General features: G+C 41.3%; 1 protein-coding gene across 1 annotated transcript in view; it reads left to right on the top strand.

The window, feature by feature from the left end:
- The window catches only part of psme3ip1 (proteasome activator subunit 3 interacting protein 1), a 103782-nt gene that overhangs the window by 25588 nt on the left and 64741 nt on the right, over window positions 1-13453 (top strand). Inside the window, exon 2 of the mRNA XM_078544142.1 lies at window positions 7198-7338. Coding sequence (XP_078400268.1) covers window positions 7215-7338 — 124 coding nt within the window. The 5' untranslated portion in view covers window positions 7198-7214. The remainder of the gene's footprint in view (window positions 1-7197; window positions 7339-13453) is intronic.

The following is a 13453-nucleotide window of genomic DNA, read 5'->3' as shown; positions in this document are numbered from 1 at the left end:
TTACCCACACCGCCCCCACCATCCTCCATCCGTAGTGCCACGGGATCTTTTGCATCTGCCTTTGAGAGTAGACAATACCTTGGTTTAAAATCTCATCCAAAGCCAGCACCGCTGACATTGCAGTGCTCCTTCAATGTTACACTGAAGTGTCAGTCTAGATTACACGCTAAAGCCTACGGAGTGGGCTTGAACCAGAAAATGTCTGTAAAACTTCCAACCCCTGTCATACAGCATATAGTGAGGGAGGGAAGAGAGGTTCCAGTGGTACACAGATATATGCTGTCTGTGGCACAGCACTAAATCTGAATCTCACTCTTGGTAAGTTGCTGGTACTATGTGACGCAGAGCAAAATGCATAGCTTTCCCCAATTGTTGTGTTTTAATGTCACTTTGATGTCTGTGATCCCCTACCTCCAGTATAGTTCTGAAATGATTCAATTCAAGTAACAATGGAGTAAGAAAGACATTTGACGGATTGCAAAAGTCATTGGTTTGGTGATTTCAGATTTCTTGATGTTAAGTTGAGGTGTTTCAATGCATGAGTGAAGTTGAAGACAGAAGTTAATGAGTATTTTATTTCCATCTCCTAAAATCTGAAATTTGAGCAGTGTAGTCCATTTTCAGTCTAATTTATATCTATTAATGTAACATGCAATATGTAATGATTCTTGACCTTAATATCCATAATAAATTAAACCTTGATAAAACTAATTGGATTTTGTTTCTCTCTATTGAGACTCGAGCTTTAATTTTGCTTAAATGTCAGCCTGTACTGCATTAACATTTATTAGCGTTTAAATTTGTTTCAACTTTCAATACAAGTATCCCCTAACGATGATTTCTTCTGATAATGCAGTGTTTACATGTCAACCTCTTGCTTTGTTTTTTTGTTACCTTTCTTACCAAAATCTGTCTTCATTATGTGAACGATGCCTAGTGTGAGTTGCTTCCTTTGCTTTCCATCCTCCCCCTTTTCCTCATCACCCCTTCTTGGAAACCATCTTCTTGGCATCTCCCCTGATTGCATTCTTGTTACTCCATCACTTATTGCTACCAGTGCATTACAGGGAAATTTGCACAACAGTCAACATACTTCAATTGTGACAGTCTTGCGTTAGTTTAGCAGAAGCTTATACTGCGCTACAGGACCCCTGTTATATTGTGAGCTGTGAATTGCATTCTGCGCAGTGGGAGAGAATTGTGCCAGTATGTGCTTACGTGTATAAACTCCCCTGCTTGTAAATTTTTAATGGTTTCAGAGCCAGGACAGGAGTGTTTGCTTTCTCAAAGCATAAATGACCCTTCAGCATGTTTATAACTGTTTACCTGAATACTTTTAGGATATTCTGAAGTATTTCAGAACCTAAAATGTACTTTTCAAGTGCAGTCACTGTTGTAATGTAAGAAATATAGCATTCAGTTTGTGCATAGCAAGCTCCCACAAATAACAGTGATGTAAAGGACACTATTTTTGTGATGCTGGTTGATTGATAAATTTTCTAATTTCTTTATCATTGAGACACACTAGTCCCAGTGGTACAGGAATAAGCAAGGGAATATAAAATGAATACAAATAGTATACAAGAAATGAGGCATCTTGGATTGTAGAAAAACCTTTAAAGCTATTAGCAGCACAATGTGCGATGATTATGAAAAGAATCTTGAGGCGTATGACTTGAAGACAGAACACAAGTTCAAGAAGTGATTGTTCACTTGCTTGAAGCATTGACCCAATATGAAAGTTCTTAGAACTGCATCACAGGGAGACCACTTGGAATTCTTTGAAGTACAAAAGAAGCTGATAAATGGGGAAGACCAAAGGTACTAGGGATGTTTACAGTGGGTGGAAGGTTCCCACTGAAAAAAAAAATCTCTCAACCCTTTACCAAAATCCTAATAACAGCATTAGACTGCTTAATCCAATTTAAGAATACAAACTCATGGCCTACAGCTTCATGATACTCTTGAAGCAATAGTGAATGTCATGACCACACTGCCTATTATGTAATGCACTGCAATGACTTAAATGGAACTTCTATATTTTTATTTCCACTCTGTAGAGCACTGTTCTTAGGCAAACTATTTTGTTTTAAGAAATGTCAAAATTTTGCTTCCATTTGGCCTTTAGTGATGAACGTAATTTGCAATGCACTGTATTTGAGTCCTATGAAGTCATTATTCTTTTGCAGTAAATGAACTGTCAGCCCTGTGGATTCTGTCACTGTATGCACGCTGTTGCAATAGCAGTTGTGAGCTGATAATTGACTCCTGTTTAAAATCACATAGCTTGTGTGTGTTGGATTGTTAATTTTAGCCTGTAGTCGTTTTGATGAAAGAAAGAAACAGGTTATTTTTAAGTTAGTAGTTTATGTCAGCAGTGTAGTGTATACTGTGTTTTTTACTGTTTAGGATTCAATTTTCCTAATATAGCCATTCATAAGAGAAAAAATTGGGCACCTCTGCTGCAATCAAGATTTGTGCAAGATATGCCCTGGAGGTAATTCGCAGGAAACAAATTAATTTCAATAACCATTTCTTTTAATATATTTTAATATCCTTTCAATATTTCACAGTATTCAAGACTAAGTGAATATAATGTGCAAGCTAAGATGAAATTCTGCTGCGCCGCACCCCCCCCCCCCCTCCCTTGCTTTTGCCTGCTGCTTTCCGCTGCTTTGCCTGTGGTATGGCTATTTCAGTTGCTTTAGGCTAGGGGCCTATTCTGTCTGATTCACAAAATGAGCTTGGCCTTGGTCACCATGTTGCATCCTGTCAAAAATAGGCTAACGTGGATAACCATCTTGCAATTCATATGCAAGCGTCCATAGGAAACACCAGTGGATATGTAACAGTGATGGCAGTTTACAAATGGTGTTTATTTTCAAAAAGCTCATTCAGCTATTTAAAAAAAAAAGCAAAATTGACTGAGAATATTTGACCCTTTATGCTAAGAAGGAATTGGAATACATTTATATGCAACTTTGGAATGCATTTACAAACAACCTAATGGTGCCTCACATGTCAAAAAACTGCCATATTGCAAAATGACTCAATAGCCGGAGATGCTGTGAAATGTTTAGCTCGAGAAACAATAACTTGCATTTATAAAGCATTTTAAACGTAGTCAACAACCCAAGGTGCTTTACTGGAGCATCGTCAAACAGAGTTTGACATGAGCCACATGAGAGATTAGGACAGATCAAGTAGTCTTTTAAGAGGCATCTTAAAGGAGGAGCGAGAACTGGAGAGGCAGAAAGGTTTAGGGATGGAATTCCAGTATCTAGGGTTCTGGCAGTTAAATGCACAGTTGCCAGCGGTGGAGTGAGAAAAATCGGGATTGTGCAGGAGTCCAGAATTCGATGAGGGCAGAGATCTCAGAGGGTTATAGGGCTTGAGGAGGTTGCAGAAATAGGGATGAGCAAAGCCATGAAGAGACTTGAAAAATAGGATGAGAATTTTAAAATCAAGATGTTGTTGGACTGGGGGCCAATGTAGCATGGGTGATGGGTGAACAAGATTTGGTGTGAGTTCAGGTGCAGACATGAGGCAACATCCTCAGAATAAAGGTTTGAACATTTAGGAATGAGATCAGGAGTGATTTCTTCACTCAGCGGGTTGTGAATCTTTGCAATTCACTGCCCAAGGGGGTTATGGATGCTCCATCGTTGAGTATGTTAAAGGCTGGGTGAAATAGATTTTTGATCTCGGAGTCGAGGGATATGGGGAGCGGGTGACAAAGTGGAGTTGCGGCAGAAGATCAAACATGGACCGTATTGGTGGAGCATGCTTATGAGACCATATTGTCTACTCCTATTTCTTATGTTCTTGTTGGGGGACAGCTATGTGTTGACATGAGGAAGATCTTTGCTTCAGCCAAATGTTGTTCAGAAATGGGGAACTCTAGTTGTTCAGCTGTGGGAGTTATTTGTGTTCTCCAGTTTATTAACCAGTCAGTTTGAAAGTGTTGTTTTGATGGAATGCATGTTTGCAGCAGTAAAATCCTTTGCCCTGATAGGAAATCAGCATTTGTGAAAAGAAGTGTCGAGAGTTTATTGGCTGAGTGAGTGAGTGCCGTTCACCTACGTGAATATTTAATTTCTGTCTAATATGCCGTTTAATCGATTGGCCAAGCTTTCTTTATCTATAATTTTTAAAAATCGCTTGGTAGTACAGAACTTGAGTATTGCTGAAAAAGAGACATGCTATCAAAGCTTTTCGCCCTCCACTCATCAGGACACACACAAATGCAAAATTTCAAAGAGAACAACGATTTATACTGCATGAGAAATGGGTGATGATTGGTGGGAAGTCGACACTGGTTGAGGCGTTGTCATGCAGAACAAACCAGGGAACTATTGTCCCCCAGGCTTTGGTTTAATTTTTTAAAAAAAGGTGCAATGCCTGTACATGTCCCTTTTGCCTGTAGAGTACAGGGCCCTGCATATGAAAAATATAGCTTCTAGCAAATGTGAGTGAGCCACATTGCGAGCCTGACTGATAATCTTAAATTGGCTGTTAGTGTAATTTTTAGCATACTCAGGATTGTTCAGCAAGTGCTGTTCAATTGCAGAATTACATCCAACATTAGACATTATGGGCTCGTTGAGTACAGTCTGTAAGTTGTCTATTGCGAACAGCCGAAGTGATGTGCTATGTGATACAATCTGCCAGTTGTTGGGATGTATGGCCTTGTGTACCTGACATCACAATGGCACTGAAATCCATATACCACATTACTCATTTGTTTGGTGGACAGAATTATTTTTGGCTTGATTTCAGCATCCTGTTAGTGGAAAATACCACCTGTATTGCTACTGCAGTGTAACAATGTGAGATGGCTAGTTTCACCTGTTGCTCAAATTTTTGAGATGCCTTGCCCTTCTAGTGTAATTTGAGGCAGACTGAGCACTCTCAGGCCCGTAGGTGGTGGCCTTAGGCCCATTTGTGAGTATGTGCGATACGCAGTGAGCAATTATCTGATTGGGTAGCCATTATCCAGCAGGATAGCTTTGATGCGCCCTACTTTGGCATCAGGCTTGCGCGGTGAGCAAATGGTTTGGGCCCTATTTAAGAGATGTTGAATTTATCAACTCAGTAACTCGTGCAGTTGAGTTCAGCTTTAATGACACCATGTATGACCCAATAGATGGTGTTACCATGGGATCTCCTCTAGGCTCAGCTCTCATTAAGATTTTTGCCGGTTTCCATGAGAAATGCGTTTTCGATAGAATGATCCCTAACCTCCTACACCTTGAAAATTCCTGATACATAGATGATACGCTTTGCTATATTTGAATCTGTAGCTGCATGTAAGAATTTCCTTACACCCCTTCAATGTGTTCCATCCAGCACTGAAATTCACCTTTGAGATGGAGCAGTCTAACAAACTCCCTTTCTTTGACGTGCTAGTTGAGAAATCCGTTAATGGGTCCTCTACAAGCCTACCTTTACTGGTTAATATACATATTGGGATTCCTACAGCACCATGTGCCAAAATGTTGGCCTTATCAGCGACTTTGTAAATAGGGGCTTAAGACATTTGCTCACCATGCAAGCTTGACAGGATGCACATAATGATGTACATAAAGTGGAGGAAACAGCCTGGTTCATTGGGAAAATAGTTCATCACTGAAAGTACAATTTGAATGCTTACAACCTGTGAGCAACTGGTCTTGAGCCCTGAGTCAGAATTAAGTCTGCAGAGCATTAACACGAGCATATGTTGGTCTTTGGGTGATGTACTATCCAGTTTTTTCTTTAAACATAAGTACGTTTTTGGCAAAAAAATGCGAGCTTGCACAACAGTAGACAGAAAGTGGGAAACTACTGACCAGTTAGTTTAACATCTGTCATAGGGAAAATGTTAGAGGCTACTATTAAAGATGTTATAGCAGGGCACTTTGAAAAATTCAGGGTAATCGGGCAGAGTCAACATGGTTTTGCGAAAGGGAAATCATGTTTAACCAATTTATTGGAGTACTTTGAAGAAGTAACATATACTGTGAATAAAGGCGAACTGCTGGATGTACTGTATTTAGATTTCCAGAAGACATTTGATAAGGTGCCACATCAAAGGTTATTGCAAAAAATAAAAGCTCATGGTATAGGGGGTAACACATTGGCATGGATACAAGATTGGCTAGCTAACAGGAAACAGAAGGTAGGCATAAATGGGTCTTTTTCAGGCTGGCAAGATGTAATGAGTGGTGTGCCACAGGGATCAGTGCTGGGATCTCAACTTCTCGCAAATTATATAAACGACTTGGATGAAGGGACCAAAGGTATGGTTGCTAAATTTGCTGATGACACAAAGATAGGATAGTAAGATGTGAGGAGGACACAAGGAGGTTACAAAGGGATTTAGTTAGGTTATGTGAGTGGGCAAAGACCTGGCAAATTGAGTATAATGTGAGGAAGTGTGAAATTGTCCATTTTGGCAGGAAAAATAAAAAAGCATATTTTCTAAATGGTGAGAGATTGCAGAACTCTTTGAGACGCAGAGGGTTCTGGGTATCCTGGTGCATGAATCTCAAAAGGCTAGTATGCAGGTACAGCAAGTAATTAGGAAAGCTAGTAGAATGTTATCATTTATTGAGAGAGCTATTGAATATAAAAGAAGGGAGGTTATACTTCAGTTATACACAATTAGAGTACTGTGTACAGTATTGGCCTCCTTATTTAGGGAAGGATGTAAATGCGTTGGAAGCAGTTCAACAAAGGCTTGCTAGATTAATACCTGGATTGGGCGCATTGTCTTATGAGGAAAGACTGGACAGGCTGGACTTGCATCTGCTGGAGTTTAGAACAGTAGGAGGTGACTTGATTGAAACATATAAGATCATGAGGAATCTTGACAGGGTCAATGTGGAAGAGTCTAGTACTAGGGGCCTCTGTTTGAAAATAAGGGGTCGCCTATTTAGGACAGAGATGAGGAGAATTTTTTTCTGTCAGACGGTTGTGAGTCTTTGGAACTCTATTTCCACCGCCTTTTGAGGAAGAGTCTTTGAATATTTTTGAGGCAAAGGTCGATAGATTCTTGATAAGCAAGGGGATGATGGATTATCCAGGGTAGGCGGGAGGGTGGAGTTGAGGTTACGATCAAATCAGCCATGATCTCATTGAATGGCTGAATGGCCTACTCCTGCTCCTAATTTGTATGTTTATATATAATAGTCAAATTCTTTAATTGTATTACAGTCTCACTTCATTGAAGTATGGACAGCGGGACCGAAGATAGCCTAATTAAGAAACGGTTTGTAACTGAAGCTGAATTAGATGAAAGACGCAAACAAAGACAGGAAGAGTGGGAAAAGATTCGGAAACCTGAAGATCCAGAAGGTATTGTACATTGTTCTGAACTGCTCATGTGAACTGTGTCTTGTGGAAAAACCTGAATAGAAATACCACTGTTCAGTTCAGGAAAGGAACTCTTTGCTTTGGCCCACAAGTGGTCTTGTGATATATCAAGAATTCCAACCCACAGTTGGGTGTGTTTGTAAAAACACAGCAGCAATCTTGTGCTATCTCCAATTCTGGCCTCTGAAACATAAAGGCCTTCAAGCCCAGTGGCAGTTGAGAGAAGAGATTGATTAATGCCTCCAGGGAAAGTTCGAAGGTATGGGGAAAGACTGGTGAAACTTGAGCTTTTCAGTCCTGAAAGGAGATCACTGTATTTACCACCTCTGTCATCTCAGAGGACCATGCGGCACAGAAGTATAAATTTGAAGTGAAATGAAAATGCTTGGTAATTGTTCAAAATGATGACTGTTGAGTTCTTGTCATCTGCAGGGCCTAGGATATGGGGGTACAGACAGTGCCAAACACTGGGACCCGAGGGCTTAAAAAATGGATTTTGCCAGGCTGAGAGTTCAGATATCTCTTAAGCTTGTCTAATAGCGTCAGGTCAATTTCACTCATCGCTGCTGCTGCTTCCGACCTACGGGCAGCTTTGCGATTCGGAGTTTCTTTTGGAAAAGCCTGTCAGAAACTTGCTTGCAAGTGAGAAGCAGCAGCAGCAACTGAGAATGTTCCTGCTCGAAAAATGGTAAGTCAAATCCCTCTAATTTTAGAACCAGTTGGATGCTGTGAGGGGGTATTGGATGGGGGGCTTGGGGAAGGTTGGAGGGTGCACGTTAGGGGGAGGGTTGGAGGGGGCGCATTGGGAGGAAGGTTGGAGTGGGTGGGGGCGTTGGGAGGAAGGTTGGAGTGGGTGGGGGCGTTGGGAGGAAGGTTGGAGTGGTGGGGGTGTCGGGAAGAAGATTGGAGGGGGTGCTGCTGGGAGGAAGGTTGGAGTCGGGGTGGGGGGGGCGTTGGGAGGAAGGTTGGAGTGGAGGGGGGCGTTGAGAAGAAGGTTGGAGTGGGGGGGGCGTTGGGAGGAAGGTTGAAGTGGGGGGGGCGTTGGGAGGAATGTTGGAGTGGGGGGGGCGTTGGGAGGAAGGTTGGAGTGGGGGGGCTGCTGGGAGGAAGGTTGGAGTGCGGAGGGCGCTGGGAGGAATATTGGAGTGGAGGGGGGTGTCGGGAGGAAGGTTGGAGTGGAAGGAGGTGTTAGGAGGAAGGTTGGGGGGAGCGTCGGGAGAGATTAGATAAGAGTTTTAAATTGTTTTTGTTGGTGTAGTGATTTCTTTGTAGCCACTTCCCTAACATCAGTTGATCGCTCTGTGATTAATTATCCTTCGAGAATCATCATTAGGCTTCCAATTTCACCACTGTTACAGTCACTCTGCCTCCTGCATGCAGGTGTAATGAAAGAAAGACAAAACCTACATTTATACACCACCTTTCACAATGTCGCAAATTGCTCTACAGCCAATTAAGTGCTTTTGAGTTGTAGTCACTGGTATAATGCAGGCAATGTTATCAAATGGCAGAGCAGGCTCAATGGTGTACTCCTGCTCCTAATAACTATGTTCATATGTCAATCTGGGATGGATGAGATGAACTTGGCTAGATGGCCTTTGTCATCCATAATTAACTTGCGAATCATGGGTGGAGTTCTGTTTATTTTGTTGCTAATGAAAGATTACTGCGAGTGGGTTTTGTGGGGTGAGATTGCCAGGGCAGGAGTGTGTAATGGGCTAATAGTGAATCAGTAACCTGTTTAACACTGCACATGATTCTCAAGAGTCTTTTACATTGACTCCAATCTCGTCCTTTTGTCTCCTTACCTATTATCCGACTTTATCTTGGTGCTTTTTATGAGTTTTTTGAGGTATTGTGATATTGTGATAAAGTTGTGTTGTAGAGTAGATATTGAAAATGTGTTGTGGTGAGAAGCAGCAATCAGCAGAGCCTTCAGACTTGCTGATCACAAAGCAGATACAGTTGTCAACCATTCAGTCTTTGTTCCCTGGCCTCTTAAAAGTTCTGTTGCACACCCAAGGGCCCAGAAACAGGGGAAGCACCGGGGCCCATGATTTCTTTCCCTGGCCCTGGTTATCTGGGGAACCAATCCCCTATAAAATGCTCCCCCTTGTATTACCCACAATAGTTCTTCTAATTGCCTATTCCACCTGTTATGCTTTCTGTTCTGAAAATCCTTTTCAAGAATTTTGCAGAGATGCAGTGAAACTCTTTTTGCCCTTGTGGATAAAGGAAACTCAGTGACTGCGCTGAATTTAGACTTAAATTTTCCTTTCTTGAGACTGTAAACTGCTCCCTATTCAATTGTTGGCTTTTGTCGTTAATGCTATGAATCTCCAACTGAAAGATCAGCCATAAGACTTGTTGCACTCCACAACATCAGTATCATCTTCCTGAAAATGCAGGAAACCCAGTGTAGGGCTCAAAGCAGTTCAAACTGAAATGAAGTGATATTGCACTTTAGTCTTTAGATTTGGGTTGCCAGTGTCTATTAGCATAGTTTGCAATATTTCTTTGAAGATTGCGGGGGATGATGGGGAATCGCGATCTTCCTTTGACATGAAATGCATATTTCAATTATTTGGTTGCAAACCAGAAGCCAAAGGTTTTGAACCATGTGATGTGAAAAATCCAACTTGGGAATTTGCAACTGGTCAACTCAATTTTTCCTCATTTATTAAAGCTCCGGTTTTTACCACTCTGTCTGTCACCTCACCTGCTTGGGATGCTGGAGGCAATATTACCTGACTACTGAGTGCAGCAGCTATATGCTTGCCACTGACTCCAATGCCCTCCCAGGCAACTGTCACTTGTTTAACTGAACTGTTTGTAACCTTGCTGTCATGTGTGACACCAAGTTGAGCTGCTGACCCCATGACCTGTCATCATAAATTCTGCCTGGATCCTTGTCCACAACAGCCCAGCTCACACCTGCTTAGTGTCTGTAAATGATAGAACTGTTACAACACAGAACGGGACCATTCAGCCCATTGTGTCTGCACCAGCTCTTCAAATGAGCAATTCCCTTAGTGCCATTCTCCCGCCTTCTCCCTGTAACCCTGCACATTCTTCCTTTTCAGATAAAAGTCTAGTTCCCTTTTGAATGCTTCAATAGAACCTGCCTCCACCACACTCAGTGCCACTTGCTGTGTGAAACTTTTTTTTTCTCATATTGCAAAATTGGCTGTGGAACTGCTTGGTGTCGGTTCGGAAAATAAGTTTTGATATCACTTCCGTCTGAACTCATGTGGTATCCTAGACGGGAACTTGGACTGACTTCACTATATATTGTATTCGGCGTGGGCCCTATTTAAAAATAAATCTTCCAATCAACTGAAAGGGTTGTTTTATTACTGATGCAGGTAGGCAAATATACTTTGTGAAAATGTTGCTAAATGTTCCTCATAGTGTACTTTGCTCCTTTACAAACAACAGGCAAGTCCATTGAATTCCAGACTGGGCACAGTGCTGGCTAATTTTATATAGTCTGTGTGTAATCTGATGGACCTAAATTTGAGTCAAAGCCTTTAGAATGGGGTTTAGATAGCACTAGTGATTGGTCATGACACCATAATTATAGCCATTATATATATTGAGTCCTTAGTGTAGCATTTTAAAAAAATATGAAAAATCCAAACAACAAAGCAAAACACCTGACCAATGACGGGAAGACGGTGCATCCTAGGAGCATCAGCACTGCCTGGTGAGAACTATTGAAAGGGGGGGAAGGGGAGGAAGAACAAAAGGGAAGGTCTGGGCTGGGGTAGAGGGCAGGAGAGGTGAAATGACAAAAATGTCTTGGAACAAAAGGCAAAGAGAGTGGTAAAGAAATAAAGCATTTGTTCAGAGTGAGTGGATCGGCAGAATAATGAACACCTCTGTCCGAAAGCAAAAACATGAACAAGATTCAGACCAGCACATGGAGAGAGGAGAGGATACTGTCCAATGACAAAAACCTGGGGAAAACCCAAGTCTATATCTTTCATGACTTGTTTGTGTTTTCACAAATTATTTCTCTGATCATGGATTTGGAAGTCACTAGTGGGGAAATAATTATCTGTATAAGCTCAGTTTAAACCAAAACACTGCAACTCCTGCGAACACAAGATGGCTGCCGACAGCACTTCTGCGCAGGTGCATGGCTCTGCATGTGCAGAAATCCAATGTTGTCACTATGTTGCGCCAAGTCTGACAGGACCACTTTGTGCATGTGCCAATGATGTCACTGTGCATGGGTGTCCTAACCGCAGAAGGATCGCTCATCCGCAGATTTCAAAATTAAGTGGTTTTTTAACTGTGGAGAAAAAGCCTTCTCTCTCTCTCCCTCCCTCCCTCACTTCCCTCTCTCCCCACCTCTGGCAGGCTCTCAGCAAGTTCACGATAGAAGAGGCCACCGAACGGTGCAACTAAGTCAACAAAGGGCACCATGCACAGCCACCATGAAATCTCTCACACTCCTTGGGGAGCCCTCCTGTACCTCCCTATCTCTGTGACCTCCTCCAACCCCTGCAACCCTCTGATTCGCGTGTTACTTCAATTCTGGACTCTTAGCATTCTTCATTGCTCCTAAATTGGTGCCTGACTTTTCAGCTGCGAAATCTCGCATGCCTAGAACTAACCTCCTTTGGATGATTACAAATTCATACATCTCAATTCTGCTCCAAGTGCGCGTTAAGTGTACGCCATCGTCCAACTGTGATGATTTCAGCAGCACCATCTTTGGCTCTGGCTGTTTTCTACTCTGTCGCTTCAAATGCTGTCACAAAGTAACATGCTTGAACTGCAGAAGCATGGTGCATACATGGTGTTGGCAGGAAATGCAGCCTAAATCAAAAGCTAAAATTGGGTCCAGTGATTGCATCATCTGACAATATTGTAATCAAATTGATATCAAATGTATGGCTACATTATGGACTTCTTTATTTTACTTGAACTAGTGCCCCTAAGGTTAAATCAAAAATAATTATTCATCAATGGTTTTGAATTGAAACAGTTCAATATTTTCAGGATCTTGTAGTCAGCAGCAAAAGGAATGGTGCTCACCACTGACTTTGAAAGAAGTTGCCTGCAAAGATTTAGCAGGCTCTAGTGTTGGTTTCCCTTTTTCAGACACAACTTTCCAATTGACACCATCTATTGGGGGCCTGTGACACCTAGCAACTGTGAAGCCACCAAGCAGACTAATTAGCCAATCAGTTTGAAGAATTTTCTCAGACTGCAAATCAGGAAATGAAAACCACTGACTTCTTCACTTAACTATTTTACAGAAAGTGAAATCAAGATGTGTGTATAGACATGAGATTAAGGGAGAAGCAGAACAAACTTAATTTCTTTTTGTTTTATAAATAATGGACTTCCTAAATATTAGGGAATGATATTGCACACACAATTAATTTTTAAGGACCAGAGAAGTTGTTCAGCTATAGTTATGACTTGGTACACTATATGACATTGGACACTCAATTACACCTTATTCAACAAAGTTTAAAGTTTTCAACTGTATTTTTACGGTGAAAATATTGCATAAAAAGTTGAAGTTCATGTCAAACTAGTGATTCTGTATTGATTTCATCTGCGAAGATTGTGGTAGTGCACGCGATGGAAGAGCTGGGTGTCACTGACAGCAACTTCCTGGATTTCCATGTTTAACTGTGCATGTGGTAATGTCAGAAGCTGCTGCCAGTTTGACATGGTAATAATGGCAACACTGATAGTTTTGTGGTCACTACAATTGCAAATTTTGGACCATTAAATCTTACCCTGAATATCTTAAGATTCCTTTACCTGCTGCTGAGTTGCAACTCATTTTACAAAAGTATTTTACTTAAAGTTTCTAGCTCTTTATAGTACTGCTCAGAAAAAAAATTCCTAAGTATCTTTTTAAGCTTAAAATTAACCTCTAATTTGTAACATAATATACATCGACCTTCATAGAATTGACTATTGTACAGAATTATAATGTAACCTATTCTTGAGTTTAGAGCAGCATGTAACAGCCTTGATTCAAAAATTGCAAGTTGTTTCAGCAATGTTGTCTGGTTTGATTCACTATCCTCTTTTTATACCCTTATTATGTCTTATTTTATAACCATTT

The sequence above is a fragment of the Cetorhinus maximus genome, chromosome 6 (assembly GCF_964194155.1).
Source record: "Cetorhinus maximus chromosome 6, sCetMax3.hap1.1, whole genome shotgun sequence".
Lineage (NCBI taxonomy): Eukaryota > Metazoa > Chordata > Chondrichthyes > Lamniformes > Cetorhinidae > Cetorhinus > Cetorhinus maximus.
The sequence above is the reverse complement of the archived record's forward strand: the minus strand, read 5'-3'. Positions and strand labels throughout refer to the sequence as shown.